The 16,814-nt window shown below is 44.1% G+C and overlaps 1 protein-coding gene across 32 annotated transcripts; it reads right to left on the minus strand.

Annotated features, from left to right (window-relative positions):
* Positions 1 to 6,247: 6,247 nt before the first annotated feature.
* LOC109737976 (uncharacterized) lies at positions 6,248 to 11,974 on the minus strand. Of its 32 annotated transcripts, none has more exons than XR_012181304.1 (15): positions 11,520 to 11,801; positions 11,221 to 11,311; positions 11,129 to 11,151; positions 10,625 to 10,858; positions 10,445 to 10,524; positions 10,201 to 10,315; positions 10,011 to 10,122; positions 9,409 to 9,630; positions 9,235 to 9,323; positions 8,949 to 9,025; positions 8,365 to 8,465; positions 8,177 to 8,267; positions 7,506 to 7,630; positions 7,010 to 7,093; positions 6,248 to 6,594 (listed from the first exon to the last, which is right to left on the minus strand). XR_012181304.1 is itself a non-coding variant. In XM_073496179.1 (15 exons), exons 1-4 carry the CDS (start codon positions 11,710 to 11,712, stop codon positions 10,727 to 10,729), a joined length of 534 nt encoding a protein of 177 aa, XP_073352280.1. In that variant the 5' UTR covers positions 11,713 to 11,974; the 3' UTR covers positions 6,248 to 6,594; positions 7,010 to 7,089; positions 7,506 to 7,630; positions 8,177 to 8,267; positions 8,365 to 8,465; positions 8,949 to 9,025; positions 9,235 to 9,323; positions 9,409 to 9,630; positions 10,011 to 10,122; positions 10,201 to 10,315; positions 10,445 to 10,515; positions 10,625 to 10,726. The 32 variants fall into 32 exon arrangements, 29 of the variants coding, with proteins under 29 accessions (XP_073352280.1, XP_073352270.1, XP_073352285.1 ...); XM_073496179.1 differs by having other exon boundaries at positions 7,010 to 7,089; positions 10,445 to 10,515; positions 11,425 to 11,974; XM_073496169.1 differs by having other exon boundaries at positions 10,445 to 10,515; positions 11,425 to 11,974.
* Positions 11,975 to 16,814: the final 4,840 nt, after the last annotated feature.

Here is a 16,814-nt window from a genome sequence, read left to right on the forward strand (position 1 = left end):
ATTTAGGGAGACCCATGGATGACTAGTCGTACAAGACAAAGATAGCATAATTGTGAAGGACTCTATGTCCACTGACAAAGCCGGCTAGGATTTGTAACCCTAGGTTCTCGGACTAAGGTAACCCCTTTATCTCTGATATTACTATTCATCCAACCTAACTTTAAGGGGCATCGTACAGAATGCTCTGCTAGAATCATACTCGTCGATTAGGAAGAGATGTGTGAGACAATGCGTGAGAGACATGCCTAAAGATAATGTGCGTACAGGAGACACGTAGGCAGGTCTATGTATATAGAAAGGGTCATGGGGATTGTGCGTGTGTATGCTTGCGAGAGGAAGAGTGCTTGTGATAAAGGTTAGTGAAAACAGTCGTAAATGGTTACGAGAGGGAGGGAGGGTTATATTGAGAGCATGTGAGCGAGAAAGAAACCTCGGGAGAGAGTGTGTGAGCATGTGTGAGAGACCACCGATGGAGAGTGAAACTACACGTACAAGACTGCTGTACACATTGATTAAAGATATAAATTGTATCCAAATATTAGGATGGGATCATGATATTTGCAATTCGCGTAAGGAATAGTCATTGATCCATTAGACATCTAGATTCTATCGAATTTGAGCATGTCTATATTATTATTCAACACAATTGATCCACATAGTTAGTATTTTGAACTCCAGACAATGCATCACTTTAGCAATCGAATATAAACGTGAGTATAGTTCATGTTGTGTGTGTAAAGCACATTATACATACGAAAGTTACACAATTAACATTATAAATAGCTACCTATGAACTAGCATACATTTGAACCAACTTAAGGTGGTTTAAAAAAATCGAATTCAACATGAAGTCCATTCAATATTTTGAATTTGATATCATGGCATTTGTAAATCATACCTAAATTATGGGGGCACCAATCTTTGCTCTGATTTTGTACATAATAACATATGTAGTCGTGTACAAAATAGATTCAAATTTATCTCCTCCATTCCAAAATAATCGTAGTTATAGGATTTTCAAGTGTCAAAATTTCAAAAAGAAGCGGATAATTTAATGAGATTTTCAAACATACAAGGTCAAATTTAACGTTGTCTATTTAGGTCAATCATCAAAGTTCAAGAGTACTCTAAACGTGAATGCTTGTGTTTCAAAATTTCGAACGAAGCGCCAAAAGAGCCTCTACTCGCCCGAAATCGCGTGAGACCGATGTTTGGTAGTACAAGGAAATTATTTTTCTAATAACTCTGACCCGTGAAACCTACCGGCCTGACGTCCAAAGGTCTAAACCAGGGTAGGTTTATAGCTTCATCTAGACGCCACGCAACCGCCTCCGAAAAACATTCATACACAATGTCCACCTATGCACACATGCGCGCGACCGAAATCGCTCCCGCCCACTATTTGGGACACCTGGGATTACCATCCTACCCCCGACCCGCAGTAGGTCCGAAATTTAAGAGGGGGGCAAAGTTTGTACTTTTCCAAATTTCAAACAAGCGCGTCCCATCTTCTGTTCAAAAAAGCCAAAAACAAGCGCGTCCCAGACCGAAACATGGTTCTCCCCCTCCCCCTCGCCCACCCGTCCGATTCCCCATTCGTACTCCGTGGGCGCAAAAACTACCTCTCCACCAGCCACGAAACCCCGGCGTCCTCCGTCCGCCACCCCATTCCACCCATGAACCGCCGCCCTCCTCCATCACGCCGGAGCTGATACCCCGACGTCGTCGTCCACCGCAACCTCAACCGCAACGCCCTCCACGGCTAGTAGTTGAAGCCGAGGCCGAGCCGTCCGTACCCGAACCAGTTCAACCACGCCATCCTGCGCCTCACCGCTGCCGCTCCAACTTCGCCACCCTCCACCGCACCGGAGCTATTCCTGCTACGCTGTCCTTCGCCGCCTCGGATCTGCTTCCCCTCCGCCGACATACGACCACGACAACACAGTCAATAATTTGGCCATGGGTTCGTCCAAGCCTGCACCCTCCTCCAGAACATCGGTTTCCCCGGCAAAAAGAAGACCGGCGCGACATGTGGAGGCGACCACACCGGCAACCGAAAATGGCACTCCTCTTCCCTTATTCGTGCAAATCTTACGTGTCTGCTTGCACGGTATTCATCCTACAGAAGACACTAGTTGACTGCTTCTTCTTGATACTAGATGTTCCTAGTAACTCGCGATGCACAAGGTTTCTCCTCATATACTATTTCACCTTAGCTAGAGGTCCGTCGCCCCCCTGAATTTCAATTCCTGGTCAGTTGATTCCCAATTAACGGAAGCATTCCCCGGCGTAACAGGCGCTAGTCCGCCTATTATGCCGGGGAAGCAGCGCCTCGGTGTTTATCTTAGGGGTGCGTGTGGGGACTAGAGCTACTGGCGCCCGATCTGGAGGTCGGCCGGGATTAAAGGGATGTCATGGGGGCGCTGCCAAGCACGGCAGTGGTGTGAGGTCGAGGGGAGGGCGGGGCGGCGGAGGCAGGGGTCTGGGCCGGTGGTCGCTGGCGGTTCGAGAAAGATCGTCAACAGTGACTGGTGGGAGGTAGGCGAAGGTCATCTGCCCGTTCCTTATAGATCGGACCGTTCATCAAAAAATCGACTGACCTATTTATTTTCAGTCGACTGTTATCTTGATAGGACCACATGTGGTGGTGTGCTGGAGGAGTACTTGCATTTCCTGTGCTCGTATATTACAAAATCATACGGAGTAGAATCTAATTTTGTTTGCCATGCAATGTTGTAGAGCTATCATATGTCTCCTGTCATTTATTTTTCAGCCACCTGCTATCTGCTACTTTTACAGTGCACTAGTTCTGCACACACTTCACCCATACTCTCACTATTGTGTTTTTATGCAAGGGTATTTCAGACTCTGCTGCTATGAGAGAAGCAAAAAAGAAAAGGGAGAAGTCGCTCCAGCGTCGTACGCGGATAGGCCAGACACGTTTCAGCCTTATAATAGGTGCAGTGTCAGCAGATGGAGACGGTAAACGTAGCTCTAGAGTTGATGACCTCGCTCGCAATGAACCACCATCCCAGGTGCTTGCTTTAACTTCGCGGTGTCATATGTGGTTGCATGTTCCATATGATGTCTAGCTTGTATTCGAAAGGCCGAAGTCGGTCTTTATTAAGATAAGGAAAGATATTTTTTACATGAACCACCATCCCGTGAGCACCAGAAGACAAATAGTTAGTCAGGGCACTGGCCGAGCCAGTGACAAGCCCAGCAAAGAGAGGCATCACCTGGAAGCCAACTAAAAAGCCGCGATGATGGCGAATGGCTTGATTACCGCATTTCCCCTACACTAGCATCGCAGGTGCTTGCTCTAACTTGGCAGCATGATATGTGGTTGCATGTTGCATATGGTGTCTAGATTGTAATTCTTCCAATCTGGTTAAACTGCATGTCCTTACATAAAACTCTTGTTTTTTTGTATCCCGCATCAATCAATATGACGAGACACCTTTAGTATATGCAGTGCGATATTAGTTGCATCTTTCATATGATTTATAGCATGCGCTGCTTCTAATTTGTTGAAATTCCATTTATGATGGGACACTTTTAACTTGGCAGAGTCATATTGGTTGCATCTTTCATGTGGTGTCTAGCTTGCATTGCTTCTTATTTGTTGGAATGGTTTCTGCTTAGTTTACACAAACAGTTGTGAACATGCCATGCCGTCCTGTTTTTCGTACATATTCCATCCTGATATCATGTGTTTGCCTTACATCAAAGTAGTGATTGTCAGTATCATGCATGAATGAGTTCTGAAGAGAGAATTTTATTGCTTTTTCTTGTCGGTTTTACTTGACAATTCAAAATCAATAAAGCGAAAGGAAGTTAGCAAGGCAGCGGATAAAGGTGCTCCTTCCAAACGGAGGGCCTCTACAGTTTCTACTCCTCCATCCCCCCAAGATGATTTCCAAGATAACACATGCATAGACACTCAACGTAGCTGTGTTTATGATGAGCACGTCTCCCCTAGTGCACCATCACCGGTGCTCCCTCTAATTTGGCACTGTTATATGTGGTTGCATGTTATGTGTGATGCCTAGCTTGTATTGCTTCTAATTTTGTTGAATTCCATCTGCTTACTTTACACATTATACTTGAATAAGACACGTGTTCCTGTTTTTATAACATACAATATCTGTCTATCACACCATGTTCTTACACCAAATTACTACTGTTGTGTAACCTGCAACAATCACTTATCATAAGACATGTTTGACTTCGGAGTGTGATATAGGTTACATCTCGCATTCTTTTCTAGCTTGTACTACTAATTTGTTGAAATGGCACTTATGATGAGACAGTTTTAACTTGGTAGAGTGATATTCGTTGCATCTTTCATATGGTGTCTAGCTTTCATTACTTCTAATTTGTTGAAATGCCTTCTCCTTAGTTTACACATCATAAGTTGTGAATATACAATGCTGTGAATATGCAATGGCACTAATGACGAGAGACTTTTAACTTGATAGTGTGATGTTGTTTGTATCTTGCATATGATTTATTTCTTGTACTGCTTCACATTTTTTTAAACGGCATTTATGATGAGACACTGTTAACTTGGCAGAGCGATATTTGTAACATCTTTCATATGGTGTCTACCTTTCATTGCATTGATTCTAATTTAGAGAAATGTTTTCTGCTTAGTTTACACATCATAGTTCTGGTTATCTCATGCCGTCCTGTCTTTCTTACATATTATATCCTCCTATCATGTGGTTGTCTAACATCAAAGTTCAGTTCGTCTGTATCACGCATCAATTTGTTCTCAAGAACTAAATTGTTATTCGCTTTTCTTTCGGCTTGACTTAACATGGCACAGAAAAAAGAGGAAGCAAGACAGAACGACAGGGAAAGGGAAGCGGAAGAATCCTGCAGATTCTGCTGGTACTGATGGTGCAATAGAAGGTCAAAGTCCAGCGAAAAATTGTACCGACAGGGTATCTCGTGCTAAACGAGCTGCAGAACAAGCCAAACAGAAACAAATAGCTGCCACCAAACAAGCAGAGACAACCCTAGTTGTTGCAACACCTTCCATAGTACCACCAGCTGCATGATTTACTCATTGGTCAACTCAGCTAGCAGCACGTTCCCAAGCTCCCTTGCCACCTGACACTACTTCCAAAGCACTCTTGACACAAGTTGAGTTGGCAATATCAGATGAACTTTGTGAGCTTCAACAGTAAGAAGGTAGTTGCTGGAGTCAAGTTACAGTTGCATGCTTGTTTATATGTAGTTCCACAGTTTGATGTACACTAACACTTCCTATGTTTGTTGTTGGACTAGCACCTAGGCGCAAGAGGAAACAAATATCAGGGATAATGCTCGATAGGTTAACTAAATCTAGAGGAGGAAGAATGGAGATCCGTTTTGAGGCAGGTTTAAAAAGGCCACGTGATGCTACAGAGTCAGCCAAGTTAGTATCAGAGGCAGCGGTTGCTGTTAGGTGTCATGTACGTATCCTCCCAACATGGATTTAGTACAGGAATGACAAAGACGAAACCCAGTTCAACACCTTCCTCGACCAGTTACCTGTAAGTATGGTTATGTATGGAAACTAGTAATGTCGTCTTGCTCTGTCCAATACTTTCTAGGTTGCTAATAATGAGACTCCCATAATTTTCAACAGATGAGGTTCAAGTTGGATAGCCAAGATGATGCAACCAGACAAGCTGCACCCCTGTTTTCAAGTCTGCTCTGCGACAGTATCGGTATAACTTCAGGAAAACTCACTTTGAAGGCAAGGCTAACAATGCACTTGCCCAAACATCTCGAGTGGAAAATATATCTAATGAAGACTGAAGAGGCCTCGTTAAACACTGGTCCGATCCGAAGTATCAGGTACATTATATATGTGATCAAATCACATGTTGAAGTCATATTTACACATGTGCCACACAAATCTATCTTCTTGTAGGTGAACTGTTCAAAGAACAAGGCCAACCGTACGAAAGTGAAATTCCAACAGACGACAGGATCTCGTAGCTATATTGCACACTGCGAAGCTCTTGTAATTAGCTGCTGTTTCACTCTTTTCGCTGTACCATATTATCAGATCTATATTGATTTGTTCCAAATGTAGAGGAAAGCCCGCAAGGACCAAAAAGTACCTGAACCAAATGCTGTGGAAATCTTCAAGGATTGTCACACCAGCAAGAAGAAGGGCATGACTACACCAGTCAAAGCCGCTATTGTAAGTCTTTAATCCTCATGCCTATTAACTACTACTTATTCTGACTTGAGCCTTGAACTGCATGGTTTGCAGCCAATGTCTATTACTCTTTTCAATTTTATACACAATTGTCTTAGCGTATCATTGCACCTTATAAGGTTTAAAAGAGAGAAGTGATGTTCCTTTGATTTTGACCTGTAATCTAGTTCCGTGCTGGACTTGCCCATACAATGTTACAATTGCCTGTTTGTCTGTTCTCAGTTGTTTTGTGATACTAGCACAAATGCCCGTGCGTTGCACCGGGAGAGAGCACCACTTCCTATCCTATGAATCATGGTTGGCAAGAAACTGTGTCGTGGGACAACGGCCGTGATGTGAGCTCATGTGGTATGATTCCGTGTAAATTTATCCGCCTGAATAAGAAAAAAATAGCAATACAATAAATCTAAAGTAATAAAAGCAGCAAGCAAACCAACCTAGAATAACAATTGCAGCAGCAGCAAGCAAACCAACCTAGATGGATATTACCTAAAAAATTACCCATAATTAAACATACTTCTTCGAATCCATATTATTAATTATCGTTCATTCAGTACAACTATGTATCAGCGATAGTATCTTCTTTGTTCAGAGCAAGCCCTGCATTAAAGAGATAAAAGGGCTCTGCCTTGCACTATTTGTTTTATTTATTTTATGTTTTGTTGTGTATCCTTTTGAACTTGTAATATAAATACATGCAGTAAGGAAATCTACTGTTTTGCTCTAGAAAAAAAAGGTTGTAACAACAGAAATCATCCATAAGAATAACAACGACATAAGTAGACATACTTTATCTTTCCTTGTAATCTTCTGACGTCTAATTACCTTCCACTTTCACAACAGATGAAACTCTGATCTTTTTCTCCAACCTGACTGGAGACGTGAAAGAGTAAGCTTTTCATAGGACATAAGGGCAAAAATTTACACCTACAGTAGATTTACGACAAGATTGACCATATGCAGCACCCAAAAGGGTGGTTACTGCACAGAATAATGATAACAAGCCACGGTTGAAAAAACAAACACAAACATGCAACAAACATTTTCTTCAGTGCGGCCTGAATTGGACAAAAAAACCAATTGTACAAAGGGAAGCACTTCTAAACTGAGAGCGCGAACACACAAATGCACTGAAAGGGCATGGGCAGCTGTACAATTACATCTCAGCATTACCAAACACTCAAGCGGACATTAACTTAAACCAAGTCCAGAAAGATAAATTAATGATGCACAACGCTTCGTTTTTAATAAAAAGAGAAAATTATTATAGTTAGTCAGCAAATACCTGCTTCTTAGGATGCTCCTCCTTTATTTCAAGCACTCAATTCAGCCTTTTCCTCCTCATGGAATTCATTTCAGACTTGGAGTAGTCAAAAGAAACACTGGGTTCACACTTCACTTCCTTTACACCTGAAAAGGCATCAATTCATGCTTTAGACAAAACTAATAATACAGAACGCAGTATGAAAATAAGAATGCAGATTTTAACAGTCATAGATATGACTAAGAACGGAAAGTATTATGTCGTAGCTGAAGTGAATCGATGCGTGGTTATGTTGAAAAAGTTTGGGGACTCTGTAAGAGCTTTGGAGAAAGTTTTCCCCGCAATGCTAGTTCATACTGATTAGCACGTACCGATAGCAATTACCCTGTTACTGAAATAGAAGGGGGTGGCCATTCACTGAAGCATGTATACATTTTCTCTTTCAAAGAGGACTGCTTACGGACTTACAACTGAAGTACTCAATGTATTGGATGCCAGAAAACGTTCCATGAATGCTCAGGTCGTCAAAGCTAGTGTAGCTTCCTAACATAACTATTCTTCATTTTTTATTTGGCAAGCAAAGGCATCCAGATATGTGATCCTCAGGCATAGATAATGGTGATGAAATTAACGGACAATGTCGTCTATGGTAGCCTGATGGCCTAGTTCCACAAGAGCAGTTAAGAGTGTACCTCTTAACAGTGTATTCAGGTGACCCTCCCCACTCTTGGCATCCCAGCCACCTCACTTGCAAGGGACGGATTTCTGAAAAGCTAGAAGAGACTGCATGATAAATGATCATTAGAACAAGATCAAGTTTAGGAACAACAAAAATTAATTAGAATAGGAAGAGTAGTGAGTTGATGGCATGTGCAAGCACATTATACTCAGTCTCATCCTTGTACGCAACAATCAAATGCAGCAACGTGACCACCTTCTGTTTACCAGCCATACAAAGGGCATATGTGTCATCAAGTACACCTGTAGTGATCAGACAGTAATAATGTGAGAATAATTGAACATGGAAAGACTTGCAGTTGTAAGAAACCATGCAAAAGTTTTATCCGTCTGCTGCACTCAGTGTGTTGGTCTCAACAGCATACCTAACTCGGGATGCAAGTTCCTCATCATAACTCACTATAGAAACCAGTCTGATCGATGTTAAGTTTAATCTAGAAATCATCTTTTGACATTCTACGAGCCCTGACAAATTGAAATCCTCGATCTTCTAGTTCCCCCGAAACAAAAATTTGCAAACATAAAGAGCTTATACAACTTTACCCGTTTTGCCTATTTTTTCTCAAGATGACAATCATAGCATGGAAGGAGATATGCAAAAAGATTGACTAAATGTATGTAATTGCTATTTTTAGCAAAACAATGGCTAATCGGTTCACAAGAGGGTAGTCGAGATGCCACTATATTTAAAAAATAATATGACAGATAGAACTGAAAATTGCCTACCTGGGCAAAGAGGTGCGTGTGCACGCAACCTGCCTATATTAAAACTTCGATGTATGTGCTTTAATAATCGTATAATCCTGATTAAAAAAGCAAAGTGCATAACTCAAACTGAATTGTGGATTTATTACATACTTTTAAGGATAGAAATACCATAACTCATATGTGAGACCTCAATCATGAAATCATTGTAAGCAATGTGATTCACAAGAGAGGCTCCGGACATCTTGGGTTCACCCTGCTGCAATTCATGAATCAATGATTGTTTGAGAATCACGTGTGATTGTACCTCGAGACAATGTATTCTGCAGTTGCCAATGCTTGACGTCAAATCAAGGAATTCTATTCCAGCCCAGGGATACTACGGAAATCCTCCTCCTGTAGTAGTTTGAGTGTTCAGGCTCAGATATTGACTACATGAGATTAAAAATAAACTTTGAAGCTGATATAGTATGATGACAACCTGAATAACAACATCTGGCAAGTGAAATTGCATTGGAAGCTGCTGTGTTTATCAGAAGTTTGGAAGCAAAATAATCTGTGGGGATACAGGAGAGTCTAGAGGATGGTTCTCCAGCTCTATGCTTTCAGAAGTTTTGAAGGCTGTTCGATATATGCAGAACTGAATGTGCCAACTTCAGATGTGCATAAACACTCCAGCATGTGAGCTTCAACTTTAGGCATTCTGAAGTTTACAAAGTTACCATGGTAAAAAAGCAAGAGCACCAACCAACATTTATTCACGAAACAAAGAAATTAAATGATTCAGGACACATGTGAGTGCAACTGCTCTGAAAATGGGTGTCTTCACTATTTCAAGTTGGAAGCTAGCAAGTAGGTGAGATTCTTCTCCTCTACTGAATCCATGGAAAATTCAGTGCCCATCATTTATTCAATACAGTATAACAACACACCACCTATTAGGGTGAGCATCACCACGCTGATAAACTGAACTAAAATCAAATCGAAGCCTTTTTCTACATGGCTATGGAGGGATTATCATATAGAGATACATAACATAAATCGCCCATCGAGCTGCTCAAGAGGCGGCGGTGGCATACAGACCGTGGTGTTGAGCTGCTGCGTGCAGACCGTGGAGTTGAGTTGTTGTGTGTGCGCGAGGATTTGATCGGCCGGGCGACCACGACATCATCTAGATGAAAAAAATAACAGGCCCCTAACCAAGAAACATTGGTCATATGATGAAATCAATTAGCAGCAATCAACCATGAAAAGAAAATGGGTCAAATGGTACCTGCGGTTGGATGAGAGGGGAAAAGGAAAATCCAAGCAACAACAGGAGCTCGAGCGGAGACCAAACTTATATCTAACCCGACCAAACTGGATCACTATTTGTTCATCAGCGGCATCTACACATGGACAGGAAAAAAGATCAAGACTTTGATGCCTATGGGTTCTTAAAACTCTTAGGATCAATTGAATGGAGTATTAAATTAACTGAATTAATGGTTGTGCAGGATTAATCAATTAACACTCACCTGGATTGGATGGATGGATGTACCAAAATCATTAATCTATGCCAAACAGAGAAAGGTCCTTTATAAAAAGCCTGGAATTACTGAAAAAGTCTGTCAATGCTAGTAAACATGAAAGTTCAACAACGTTGGTGTATGCATTGGTAATGCAAGCATACATTCATTCATATTAGCTAGAGGTACCTTCCAATAGCCGGGCTACTGAAAAACATACATCCCCTCTCGCCATGTACATGAGCATGCTTCCTCAAGGCAGCCACATCAACAAAGGTCTTGCCAGAGTTGTCATAGTTGCAGAATAAAAGGATCTATGTGGCCGGTTCGACCTTGTGCGGCTGCGTCTCCAGCTCCTGCTCCTACTCTTCTTTTCATTTTCCTTGAGGTTCCAGTACACATCCTATTTGAGCTCTTAAACAACTGAACCACAAAATTAGTTTTGTATGGTAGGAGTTGAATTAAGGTTTCATATACGAATTTAGAATTTGTACTCAGAAGTGGACATGCAGTATCCCCGCAAAAAAAAATCCACATGTATAGTACATAGTTTGGAAAAAAGTTACTCAAAAATATCTGTGAAGCAAAAACGTAAAACCAAAATTTAGATTAATATAATAAACTATGAAACATTCTCATTCACCACAGAACACTACATAGCTGAAACTGGTGTTCACTTCCTCGACCACGTACCTGGCGCACATCACCTCCCCTTCCTGCTCGAAAAACCACATCATAGAAGATTAGGATGTTTTATTTGAAGACTACAGAAAATTTCTCTGTACCAGCCAAGTGCTTCTTAGAGGCCATCTTAGACTGGTTCACAGGACAGAAACAAAAGCAAGGGTGCAATTGGTCCCTGCTGTCTTGAAGATCCTGCAACACAAAACAAATAGCAGTCACTTCTGCACTAATCCAGACCAAAACAAATCAAGAGAACTATTAATTTTTCTGAAAAAAGATCAAGAGAACTATCCTAATCCTCACACATGAACATGGACGCACATCACACATCCAGCCGCGCACATCATGCCATGCCAGAGGAGAGAGGGGGCAGGAGATGAATGCTCTTTGAGTGACCTGCCTTCTTCCTCTCCTTCTATTCCTTCTTCCTCTCCTTCTATTCCTTCTTCCTCTCCTTCTATTCCTTCTCTACAAGAGAGCCGCCGCCCAACCTTCATGGCAGCCGTCGCTTGAACCCCGCAGGTCGCCGCACACGGAGCCGCTCGTCGCCGCAGCCCCTGCGGAATCGCCAGATCCACCCGCCTCCGCTCCATTACCGGTGCCGGCCCTCACGAGCTCCTCCCCTCGTCCTCCTGCATCGACCCGAGCCGCCATGGATGGCCGCTGCGTCCGCGTTGATTGCGGGCGAGCGAGCGCGTCCGACGCTTATGGCCCCGCCTCAGCGCCTCCCCTCCTGCTCCTCCTCTCGGCCGGGCAGTGTGCCGCCCGCGCCTTTTATGTGCTCGCCGCCGTCTTCCTGCTCCCGGTCCCATCGGAGCGCCGCCGCTCGATCTGCATCGCGAACCATTTTTTTCTTTTAACTCACCGAGGACTGCGGGTTCATTATCAAGAAACAGAAGGACTTTTTTGCAAAACTACCATGACGGGCGAGCGGGCAGAAGCGATACGTGCTTTATTAGTAGGTAAAGATGAAGAAAAGATGAATGATGTCATACTATGCTTACCGTATTATAAACTTCGTCTCTTTATCCTTAGCCCTTAATACAATATGAAGAAATAGACAATACATTAGCGATGATACATGGTCATATGTTTGAAACCTAGTTTTATTATGTACTTTGCAATAAAATACAACTATTATTTTACATAGGTTCACCAGAATAAGTTCTGTATATAGACCAAAGCTATTTTGTTTGGTTTTGCTACCTACTTAATATCTTCTGTTCTGGTACTATTAATGTAAAACCTTAACTTTTCCGCGAGCTATGGAAAAAATGGTGGAACCGCCACCTTCTGAAGGTGGCGAGGCAACTATAACCGCAATGTCAGCTCTTGCTGCAGTGGGTCAGTACCTGTCCACTAACAGTGCCAAAAGCACGTTCCTGCGTAATACTGGCTTGGTTGTTAAGGTAATCTCGTCCAAACTGCCTCATGATCAAGATATGCAAGCTCAAAACAATGTTGTATCTGCGCTCCAGACACAAGTCCATTCCCTAACAGAGACCCTTTGTGAAACAAGGAGAGACATTGTTCGATGTTGTCAAGATATGCATGGTTTTGAAACCAGACTATCAGACATTTGCTATGTTGTTCAGGAGCCTAGGAGAACTGAAGGCGAAGGTTATGGTGCTCCGTCGGACAATACAACATGAAAACGTAACAGTCAGGTCAAATGAACTGAGCTTCTGAACTTCTGGTGGTGCATTTATCTGCTAGACTGTTAACTTTTATGCCAACCTTCCTTTTGTTTTATAGTTGTAATTTGTTTTGGTGCGATACAAAATTTGTTCTTAACATGTAGCCACCGGCTGAAGAAAACAGCAAGCCATTTTTGTATAGTGTAGGGTGTTCCCTATATTTGCACTGGTGGCAAACTTTGATGCCCACCGGCTGTAGTTAACATGGGCCTCCTACGGGCCGTAGAAACAATGGGCCTTCTAAGGGCCGTAGAAACAATGGGCCTTCTACGTGGCGTAGAAACAATGAGCCTTATACGGGCCGTAGACACAATGGGCCTTCTATGGGCCGTATCATCAATGGGCCTTCTACGTGCCGTATGATCGGTTGGCCAAACATGGGCCAATAACAGACCACATTATGGTCGTAAATGGGCTAGAGTTGAAATTGTCCGTTCATGGGCCGACCATAACGGGCCGTCGTTAATTGGTCGTATTTTGATGACGCTATGAAAACGGGCCACAAACGGGCCGACTGTAACCACGGGCTAAATTTGGCCCACAAGCAGAAAATGACAGTAATGGGCCGTAAGTAAACGAATGTGGAAATGAGCCCAAGAATAAATAGGCCCCGAGAAGGCCGAAAGATAACATGAGCTCGAAACGGCCCAACGGAATAATGGGCCGTTAATGGGTATAAAGTGATACACTGTTCATTACGTCCCAGTTTCACCACGTGCCGTTAATGGGTATAAAGTGATACACTGTTCATTACGGGCCAGTTTTACCACGGGCCATTAATGGGCCGAGAGTAATAAGGGCCTCATATGGGCCAAAAGACGTCATGGGCCATACATGGGCCGGAAGTTAAAACGGGCTGGAATTATATTGGACGGCCTAGATGACGCTACTGGGCCTAATTCGGATAGGCCGTAAACGGGCCCTGGGTTAGCGGGTTGTAAATGGGCTATATGCGAACAGGCCGTTCACAGGCTTGCCGTGGGCCGGCCCGCCACCTTTTGACCAAGTCAAACAGGCCGGCCTTTTCACAGGAATGGGCCTCTGTTGGGCCGTGCCACGTGTCGACGTATCATAGGCGCTTTGGGTCCAATGAGTGGATGACATCTGTCCCAACGGTGAGCCGACACGTGTTTCCTCCATCCAATGATGATTTTACACGTGGAAAATCCCCATTGGTCGGGGCTGTTAACGGGTTATCGGATCCAAAACCGGACCCGATAGCTTAACGGCGTTCCGTTACGGTGGATGCCACGTGTCGGTCATGTTGGGGATCGTAGCAGAATTTTAAAATTTTCCTACGCTCACCAAGATCCATCTATGGAGTATACTAGCAACGAGGGGAAAGAAGTGCATCTACATACCCTTGTAGACCGCGAGCGGAAGCGTTCCAATGAACGTTGTTGACGGAGTCGTACTCGCCGTGATTCAAATCACCGATGACCGAGTGCCGAACGGACGGCACCTCCGCGTTCAACACACGTACGGTGCAGCGACGTCTCCTCCTTCTTGATCCAGCAAGGGGGAAGGAGAGGTTGATGGAGATCCAGCAGCACGACGGCGTGGTGGTGGATGTAGCGGGTCTTGGCAGGGCTTCGTCGAGCTTCTGCGAGAGGGAGAGGTGTAGCAGGGGAGGAGGGAGGCGCCCAAGGTTGTAATGTTGCTGCCCTCCCTCCCCCCCTTTATATAGGCCCCCTGGGAGGGGGGGCGCCGGCCAGAACCCATCTGGAGGGGGGGCGGCGGCCAGGGGGGTAACTTACCCCCCAAGTCAAGTGGGGTGCCCCCCACCCTAGGGTTTCCAACCCTAGGTGCAGGGGGGAGGCCCATGGGGGGTGCCCCAGCCCACTATGGGCTGGTTCCCTTCCCACTTCAGCCCATGGGGCCCTCCGGGACAGGTGGCCCCACCCGGTGGACCCCCGGGACCCTTCCGGTGGTCCCGGTACAATACCGATAACCCCCGAAACTTTCCCGGTGGCCGAAACTGGACTTCCTATATATAATTCTTCACCTCCGGACCATTCCTGAACTCCTCGTGACGTCCGGGATCTCATCCGGGACTCCGAACAACTTTCGGGTTTCCGCATACTCATATCTCTACAACCCTAGCGTCACCGAACCTTAAGTGTGTAGACCCTACGGGTTCGGGAGACATGCAGACATGACCGAGACGCCTCTCCGGTCAATAACCAACAGCAGGATCTGGATACGCATGTTGGCTCCCACATGTTCCACGATGATCTCATCGGATGAACCACGATGTCGAGGATTCAATCAATCCCGTATACAATTCCCTTTGTCAATCGGTATGTTACTTGCCCGAGATTCGATCGTCGGTATCCCAATACCTTGTTCAATCTCGTTACCGGCAAGTCTCTTTACTCGTACCGCAATGCATGATCCCGTGACTAACGCCTTAGTCACATTGAGCTCATTATGATGATGCATTACCGAGTGGGCCCAGAGATACCTCTCCGTCACACGGAGTGACAAATCCCAGTCTCGATCCGTGCCAACAGATACTTTCGGAGATACCCGTAATGCACCTTTATAGTCACCCAGTTACGTTGTGACGTTTGGCACACCCAAAGTACTCCTACGGTATCCGGGAGTTGCACGATCTCATGGTCTAAGGAAAAGATACTTGACATTAGAAAAGCTCTAGCAAACGAAACTACACGATCTTTTATGCTATATATGCTTAGGATTGGGTCTTGTCCATCACATCATTCTCCCAATGATGTGATCCCGTTATCAATGACATCCAATGTCCATAGTCAGGAAACCATGACTATCTATTGATCAATGAGCTAGTCAACTAGAGGCTTACTAGGGACACGTTGTGGTCTATGCATTCACACATGTATTATGATTTCCGGATAACACAATTATAGCATGAACAATAGACAATTATCATGAACAAATAAATATAATAATAACCATTTATTATTGCCTCTAGGGCATATTTCCAACAGTCTCCCACTTGCACTAGAGTCAATAATCTAGTTACATTGTGATGAATCGAACACCCATTGCGTCCTGGTGTTGATCATGTTTTGCTCTAGGGAGAGGTTTAGTCAACGGATCTGCTACATTCAGGTCCGTATGTACTTTACAAATATCTATGTCTCCATTTTGAACACTTTCACGAATGGAGTTGAAGCGACGCTTGATATGCCTGGTCTTCCTGTGAAACCTGGGCTCCTTCGCAAGGGCAATAGCTCCAGTGTTGTCACAGAAGAGAGTCATCGGGCCCGACGCATTGGGAATCACCCCTAGGTCGGTAATGAACTCCTTCATCCAGACTGCTTCCTGCGCTGCCTCCGAGGCTGCCATCTACTCCGCTTCACATGTAGATCCCGCCACGACGCTTTGCTTGCAACTGCACCAGCTTACTGCTCCTCCATTCAAAATATACACGTATCCGGTTTGTGACTTCGAGTCATCCAGATTTGTGTCGAAGCTAGCGTCGACGTAACCCTTTACGACGAGCTCTTCGTCACCTCCATAAACGAGAAACATATCCTTAGTCCTCTTCAGGTACTTCAGGATATTCTTGACCGCTGTCCAGTGTCCCATGCCGGGATTACTTTGGTACCTTCCTACCAAACTTACGGCAAGGTTTACATCAGGTCTGGTACACAGCATGGCATACATAATAGACCCTATGGCCGAGGCATAGGGAGTGACACTCATCTTTTCTCTATCTTCTGCCGTGGTCGGGCATTGAGCCGTGCTCAATTGCACACCTTGCAATACAGGCAAGAACCCCTTCTTGGACTGATCCATATTGAACTTCTTCAATATCTTGTCAAGGTATGTACTCTGTGAAAGACCAATGAGGCGTCTTGATCTATCTCTATAGATATTGATGCCTAATATATAAGCAGCTTCTCCAAGGTCCTTCATTGAAAAACACTTATTCAAATAGGCCTTTATACTTTCCAAGAATTCTATATCATTTCCCATCAATAATATGTCATCCACATATAATAAGAGAAATG

Source organism: Aegilops tauschii, chromosome 4 (genome assembly GCF_002575655.3).
Source record: "Aegilops tauschii subsp. strangulata cultivar AL8/78 chromosome 4, Aet v6.0, whole genome shotgun sequence".
NCBI classification, from domain to species: domain Eukaryota; kingdom Viridiplantae; phylum Streptophyta; class Magnoliopsida; order Poales; family Poaceae; genus Aegilops; species Aegilops tauschii.